Here is an 8,420-nt window from a genome sequence, read left to right as displayed (position 1 = left end):
TCATTTTTATCCAAAGTTCTGGAAAAGGTTGTTTTCATTCAGTTGCCATCTTTTTTAGAACACAACTTGTTTGAAAAATTTCAATCTGGCTTCAGACCCCGTCATAGCACTGAATCTGCACTACTCAAAGTACAGAATGATGTTTTTTTTGTCCCTTGATGCCAAAAAACCTGTTCTGGTGATGTTGGACCTCTCAGCAGCTTTTGATACTGTAGACCATCAGGTCCTGATCACTCGTTTGGCTCAGCAGGTTGGCCTTCAGGGAGTTCTGCTCGAGTGGTTTAAGTCCTATTTAACAGACAGAACTTTCTCGGTGATCTGTCTTCTTCAGTCTCTTTGACCTCTGGCGTACCACAGGGATCCATTCTGGGGCCTGTTCTCTTCTCACTTTACATGCTACCGTTAGGACCCATCATTGCACGCCATAATCTGTCTTTTCATCTGTATGCAGATGATCTACAAATCTATCTGCCGGTCAGTTCCTCACTCAGTTTAAACTCTGTTGTCAGCTGCTTAAACGACATTAAGCACTGGCTGTCTCAGAATTTCCTCCACCTAAATAACGATAAAACTGAATGGATTTTATTTGGTGCTTCCAGTAATTCATGCAACATCTCTCCCAGTCTAGGTTTTCCGCTCCCCCACGCCAACCAGGTGGTAAAAAATCTAGAAGTGGAGCTCGACTGTAACTTGAAGTTAGATAAACAGACCAGTTATGTTGTGAAAACCAGCTTCTTTCAGCTCCGTCTGCTTTCCAAAGTAAAATCACTCCTTAGCCGTTGTGATCTGGAGAAGGCCATCCATGCCTTTGTGAGCTCTAGGCTTGATTACTGTAACGCCTTATATGTCGGTATTAATCAATCTTCTATCTCCCGTTTACAGCTTGTACAAAACTCTGCTGCTCGCTTGTTGACTAACACATGTAAACATGAACACATCACTCCTGTCCTTTCTTCTTTGCACTGACTTCAGTTCAGTTCAGGATACAGTTCAAGCTGCTACTGTTTGTTTTTAAAGCTATGAATGGCCTTGCACCACTTTATATTTCAGAACTTTTGAAAGTCCACCAGCCCAGCAGAGCTTTACGGTCTGCTGGTCAAAATCTGCTGGTGGTGCCTTGCTCAAGGTGCAAACAATGGGGGGGACCGGTCCTTTTCTGTTGCAGGCCCAACAGCCTGGAATACTCTTCCCTATGAGCTGCGTGCCATCTCTGATCTGGTTCTGTTCAAAGCCAAACTGAAAACATACTTATTTAAAAAGGCTTTTAATGTTTAACTATTAGTAGTTTAGTATTTATTTATTTATTTTACCTTCTTTTATTCTCGCTGTGTTTTTAATTTGCACTGATTTATTGTGTCCTGTTTTTAATCTTGTTTTATCTTGTAAAGCACCTTGGTCAATGCAAGGCGTCATTGGAAGGTGCTATAGAATTAAAGTTTATTATATATGTTGTATATTATTTATGATATATGAAGTTGTAATTCTGATTTACTGAGTTGTTTAAGTCATAATTTAAAATGCTAAGTCATAAGAGATACTGTCATGCTAAATATTATTCATAAGATACTAAGTCATAATTATCAGATGCTAAATATTATATATGAGAAACTATCATTCATCATATGCTAAATATTATTTATGAGATAGTAAAGCATAATTAGCAGATGCTAAATATTGTTTGAGATACCAAGTTATAATTATCCGATACTAAATATTATTCATGATATACTAAGTCATAATTACCAGATGCTAAATATTATTCATGAGATACTAAGTCATAATTATCATATGCTTAATATTATTTATGAGACACTGAGTCATAATTATCAGATGCTAAATATTATTCCTGAGATACTAAGTCATGATTATCAGATATTAAATATTATATATGAGATACTAAGTTGTAATTATCAGATATTAAATATTATTCATGAGATACTAAGTCATAATTATCAGATATTAAATATTATTTATGAGATACTAAGTCATAATTATCAGATAGTATTTCATAAATAATATTTAATATCTGATAATTATGACTCAGTGTCTCATAAATAATATTAAGCATCTGATAATTATGACTTGTATCTCATGATTAATATTTAGTATCTGCTAATTATGACTTAGTATTTCATAAATAATATTTAATAAGTCATAATTAGCAGATACTAAATATTAATCATGAGATACCAAGTCATAATTATCAGATGCTTAATATTATTTATGAGACACTGAGTCATAATTATCAGATGCTAAATATTATTCATGAGATACTAAGTCATGATTATCAGATATTAAATATTATTTATGAAATACTAAGTCATAATTATCACATGCTAAATATTATTTACAATATACTGAGTCATAAATAACAGACACTAAATATTAATGAATTACTAAGTCATAATCATATGATGTTAAATATGACTTATGTGATACTGTATTATTTATGAGATACTAAGTCGTAATTCTGAGATAGTCATGTTTATGGCATGCTAAGGCATAACTTAAGATGCTAAATCATTATTATGAGACACTAATTTATAATTGAGATATTAGTAAGTCATAATTATATGATGCCAGATTCATAACTGAAACTGTATCTGGTAATTATGACCTAAGGATATTTTCACAGTGGGCTTCCAAATGTAGTAATATTATAATAAAACTGTAAAAACACTTTGCACAGACAGATGCAGTTTAACGGAACCGTGCATTTGGCATCTTGCGTGCAGATCTCATTATTATTATTTATTTATTGTTATTGTCGCATGGTCTCTGTGTTTTGAATCTCCTTTGTTCATTTTGCTCCAGCTTTCTTGGTCCTGTCCACGGTCTCTGGTGGTCTCTGGTGGTCTCTGGTGGTCTTGATCAAGTCTTCGGTCATTATCTTGTCGCTGAGCGTCTGTAAAGTTGAAGAACTGCAGTCACGCTGCTGCAGAACTGCAACAACAGAGCACGGTTTGTTCGCTTTTCCGGAAAACGAGCTCTGATTCCAACCAGCTGTTTCCCGCCTCGCACAGATCAGCTGCACACACACACGCGCGCGCGCACGTAGTAGGCGGGGGTAGGAAGCCACACACACACACTGGAGGGAACCCCATCAGCTGTGGAAAGCAACACAGCTTGATTTTACTTTTATTTTTCCTCAGATCGAACTTGAAGCGGCGCGTGCGGTTCGCGCCACGGCGATCGACACGCGCACCGTCGCATTTTGAACGCGAGCGTCAAGGAGAAGAAAACAGAAAAGCCCCGCCACGCACGGACCGACAGAAGAAGGTGGATCTGAAAGCATGGATTATTTCATGATGCCGACAGAGAAGGTGTCGTCCTTGCAGCAGTTCAAGAAGACGGAGAAGGACGTCATAGGAGGTCTCTGCAGGTGTGTAGCAGCGCGAGTGAACCGTTTACATTAAGTAAGATTTGACGCGGCTCTGGCCAGCATGTGTCTGGATGTGTGCGTGTGCATGTGTGTGGCACAGTCCGGTCCAGGTAACATGCTAGCTGTTAGCTTGGCTGCTGTGTGTTGGCAGCTGTAGCCTGGTTGTTGAACGTAGCTTCCGAGTGTCTTTACAGCTGTCGGCAGCCACAGTTTACCAGCCGAGGCGTTACTTCTGCTGTGCTAATTGTTCACGCTGCCGTGCACGGCGCGTGGATCGCCTTTAGAAATATGTAAATTAAGCGAGATGGAAGCGATACGGTCTAGAGGGAAACCAACCACGTGGTAGTGAGCATAATCGTCGCCTCACAAAACACGCTAGGAATAAGTGTCTATTTAACAACGCTTTTATATTTTTGCCCCAGAAGCTGTGACTGCTACTTTATTCGCCCTCGAATAAAATCTTTATTTGTCAAACTACGTTTCGGCTCTGGTATGTTGTCCGTTTTTAAAAAAAAAAAATTTTTTTTGTTTTGTTGCTCCGCGCAGCAGACGTCGCTGTCGTTATGCTAAAATTAGCTTAGCTCGACTGCGCACTTATTTTGCGTCTGCGTCGACTGGGATTTGGTTTCTGAGCTCGTGCTCGCTCGCGTGTTAATTTTTAAACGGTAGCCCAGTGTGTCTTATGGTGGACACACGTGTGTGTGTGTGTGTGTGTCAGCAACGGGGTCAATAACATGGCGCTAGCTTGGTGCTAACGGCGGAGAGCATTGTTCTTCTCGGTGCCAGGGGGGCCTGCTGCTGCTCGTGGTGTCATGTTTCACTGTTGCTACCGTCCAGCCTGGTGGCGCGCCCCCTAGCGACCGAAACGGGCGGAAGTATTTTCCCTCTTGCAGCTGCGTGAAAACATCTGGTTCATCTCCGCTTTATGGAATCACTGCACCTCTCAGATGTGCTGGAATGTAGAGGTTTTTCTCCATGTTGTTTCTTAATTAAAAAAAAAAGCATTCATTCATTCATTCAACCTTTTATTTTTACAGGTTAGTCTCACTGACTCATTTTCAAGAGAGACCTGCTTTAAAACAACAAAAACACAGATGAGGTATAAGGAAAGTAGCAGTTACAAGGCGTTTTCTAGCATTCAGAGTTGGACTAGATCTATTTCTGCAAAATAAACCCAATTTCAATTTCTTTATCAAGTTTTCGACATGTGGCTTAAAAGAGAGTGAATCGACCAAGATTCCCAAGTATTTGTAAGAATCGACAAACGCGAACACCATTCGTAGATAAAATAGAAGGAAGGACTGCTGGTACCAACTTCCTGTTTGAAAGCAACATCCCTTTGGTTTTAGCAGCGTTTAGCACAAGTTTGAAACGGAACAAATCTGAATGACGTTGAATGCAAGACTAGAAGCTGGAAAACCTTAGCAGTTGTTTTAGCTGTCGTCGGCATAGAAATGTACGGATGCATCAGGAATGATTACTTGTGTACATTTTAAAGAGGGTGGGTCCTAAGACTGAGCCTTGTGGTGCACCATTACAACAAACGGTACAAAATTTATCGGCCCCATTTTCCTTAATTTTGGTAAATCGGCCGATACTTGCATGAGAAACCGATTTTACAGTTTTGTTTTTAACAATTATCTAAACTTTTTTTTTTCTTTTTTTTACACTACCTCATGGACGGTTAAAACGAGTTTGTATTGTTTCTAGGATATTGATCAAGGGTATGTTTTTAAGTAAAATAATATTGGAAAATTGAAGGTGCATTGTGACCTTAACATCTGACAGTGTTGCTTATAAAACAAAATCGTATCGGCAGGTCAGACTTTTTAGAAATCGGTGATTGGCCAGAAAGCTGCAATCGTTGCACCCCTATACAAAACTACTCCAGCGGGAGATCTATAATGGCAGCACAACATTTATTAAATGGTGTGCAGCAGTCTTTATATAGAAATACACCACTTTCCAGTTTTTTGAGCTAACGTCACTTGTTCTCTGTGAAAACCCCCAAAATATCTTTAATCCAGACCGTTTGGAAGATGTGCTGAAATTTAGTGCGATTTGTAGTTGATCGTTATTCACAACACATCCCAAGTGCTAAGTGTGATGTGAGATTTTTCTTGAAAAACATTATCATCATAACAATTGGGAGACAACCATGTTTGTCTGTTAGCAAAATATCTTGTGTTGATGATGCTCAAGTTTGTAAACAGAAGCACTCGTTTTCGTGCATGCGCAGTTTGTTAGTGGGCAGAAAGTAAACCGAAAACAGTCCATGTCATTCCTTGTCATTCGCATCACATGTGGTGGAATGAAATTGTGTACACACGTGTGTGGTGTTCAAAATATATATTTTTAAATATTTTTTAAATGTATGTGGTGAAAATATATAATTTTAGTCGAGACGCGCTGCCTGATCTGACCAAACATCGACTTCATTGATATTTGTGAGTATCTGATTTTACGTCCTGGTTCACCTTCCTGGTTTGTTCTTGGGTCCAATTGTATTTATTTATTTATTTTATATCTGTACGATCTGAATTTGAACTAAATTGCATCCGTGTCTAATCTGTGAGGAGAAATAAATCTCTAAATTACTTGAAAGCTGTTAAATCTTTCATGTTTTCAATTATGCAGACATCCCCTAACAACTTTAGTCGTTTATTTACTTACCTAGAATTAGTTGGAAGCTAGTAGTTTTGTATTTAATGCCAGTTCTAAGATAATATCCGTGCAGTAAATCATTTAGGATCAATTAATAGTTAAATTCTTTAGGACAAACTTTAAGTTTTAAGTGTTTATATGCTCCTCTGGTTTGTCACATGGTAATTAAGAGAGATGTTTGCGAATCTTTCAAAGTAAGCTACGTTGCAAAGTCGTAAGTAGGCTATAATTGTAAAGATTTTTTAAATTAATCTTTTAACTTTAATTTTAGTAATGTAATGTGACTCCATATTGTGCATTCTTAAAATGAATTCCAGCCTTTTTAGTTTTCGATGTGGTCATTGGAGTACCCACCATCTTCTCTAAACAGGAACTTTTGGACGGTTTATTTTCTGCCTGACCTCTGACATTTTTCTAAATCTGTTTTTTCGAGCTTGTTGTGGTCGTCCACGGTGTTAATGGTTGACGTGTTCCCCCCCTCTGAGTAAATATGGCTGAAGGGTTTACCAGCATGACATCTGACATGGGGAGATGAAGCTTCTCGAGGGGTTGTTGGGTTCAGCCAAACTCGTGGACCTCCATGGAGCTGAACTTTAGGAATGTAAAGAGGTCGGCGCTAACAGAAGCTTCAGACGGAGGACGGGAAGTTTTTTTTTTTTTTTTTTTTTAACTCAATTACAGATTGGAACTGAGTATGTCAGCTGCAAAACAAGAATTTAACAAGTTTAACACTTAAAAACAATTATTTGTTTGCTCGAAATTATAGCAAATGTGTGTCTCAGTGTAACGTTTACTTAATAAATGCACTTTAATGGTCAAATTAGCTGCATTTCGCCGGGGCAGTGCAGCTGTTTTGACGGTTCCAAGCAACAAGCAGAATGAAGGTTTATGGCAGGCTGATTGAGTCATTAATAGCTGGTGAAGATTCTCAGTCATCCAGGACAGGGTAAATTCAAAAAAGCTCAAGACAAAAGCAACAAAGTTGTTTTTGTCTTGCCCTTTTTTGAATTTGTCATTATAGCCATGTTTACATGATACTATAGCATGCCATACAGCTATTACTACTCTGCTGCCATCAAGTGGCTGAAAGTGGTACTGCTCAATTTTTGTTTTTCAGTCAGAATGAATGAAAATGGTCATATCTCAGCCAAAAATTGTTTTATAAATATGGGGGGGAAATCCATAAATATGTCGCTTCAGCCTGTAAGTAAATTATGAAAGAAACTGTGACTTAAAGGCTGAAAAATACGGTAATATTTTGAACAAACTTTATCAACCACAACTTCCTCTGTAAAGACGAGGCTGTTGTTTTAGGCCTTAAAATGCACAGTAGGGATGAGACTTTGGGACCGAGCGGTGATCATGTGACTGCTTCTTTTTATTTCCTTCAGCCTGGCCAACATCCCCCTCAGCCCGGAGACAGCCCAGGATCAGGAGAGACGGATCCGGCGAGAAATCGCTAACAGCAACGAGCGCCGTCGCATGCAGAGCATCAACGCTGGATTTCAGTCCCTGAAAACACTCCTGCCTCACACGGACGGAGAGAAACTCAGCAAGGTGCTTCCCGTCCTGCCCACTCTGACCAAAACACGGGTCGTAAAGTCCCGGCGTATTTTACTGGGAGTTCAGCAACTGTTGTGGATTTGTTTCAAGCGTTGAAGGAACTCGTCTCTAACTTGAGCTTCTGGTTTCTCCCCTGCCAGGCAGCCATTCTTCAACAGACGGCAGATTACATTTTCACCTTGGAGCAGGAAAAAACCCAACTTCTCACACAGAACAATCAGCTGAAACGCCTCATCCAGGTAAATGAGTGCAGGATAATTGGTTACTTTTATATATAAACAGTTACACTCACCCTGAGTTACAGATTACAGTTGGTTTGAGATTTTCATTTGCTTCTGAGTACATCATTTGGAGTGGTTTCCAAGCATTGTGTTGCTTTTATTTCTTACTTTTCCGTTTGTTTAGAGAAAATAAATTGTCGATTTCATGGGGTTTTTTTTGCCTGCAATGTTTTCAGCTTTTGCAAAATGACATGTATTGTTTGAGTACTTTCATAAAACGGTTACTTCTCCTCGTATTCAGAGCTCAGTAAATATTGAATAAGTTCATTAAACTGTCGGATGAGAAGAGAACATGAATCCAAATTATCCTGATGCACGCTCAATAATCCAGGTAGAAAGATCTTAACAAACTTAAAACCAATCCTCTGGATGATTTCTTCTTGTTGAAACATTTCGTCTTTTGATCCACTATAAGGTGCTTTTTATAAGACTTGAGTTTACTGCAGCTCCACAGGCTGAAGAAGTCTCTTGGATAAAAGCAGTTCCACAGGCTGAAGAAGTCTCTTGGATAAAAGCAGCTCCACAGGCTG

The 8,420-nt window shown here is 38.8% G+C and overlaps 1 protein-coding gene across 1 annotated transcript in view; it reads left to right on the top strand.

Annotated features, from left to right (window-relative positions):
- Nucleotides 1-3,062: 3,062 nt before the first annotated feature.
- LOC119422765 (transcription factor AP-4) overlaps nucleotides 3,063-8,420 on the top strand; it is an 11,180-nt gene continuing 5,822 nt past the window's right edge. The window contains exons 1-3 of the mRNA XM_037690160.1: nucleotides 3,063-3,382; nucleotides 7,438-7,603; nucleotides 7,750-7,848. Coding sequence (XP_037546088.1) covers nucleotides 3,294-3,382; nucleotides 7,438-7,603; nucleotides 7,750-7,848 — 354 coding nt within the window. The 5' untranslated portion in view covers nucleotides 3,063-3,293. The remainder of the gene's footprint in view (nucleotides 3,383-7,437; nucleotides 7,604-7,749; nucleotides 7,849-8,420) is intronic.

Source organism: Nematolebias whitei, chromosome 16 (genome assembly GCF_014905685.2).
Source record: "Nematolebias whitei isolate Nwh7 chromosome 16, NemWhi1, whole genome shotgun sequence".
NCBI classification, from domain to species: domain Eukaryota; kingdom Metazoa; phylum Chordata; class Actinopteri; order Cyprinodontiformes; family Rivulidae; genus Nematolebias; species Nematolebias whitei.
This window is presented reverse-complemented; position numbering and strand designations above follow the sequence as displayed.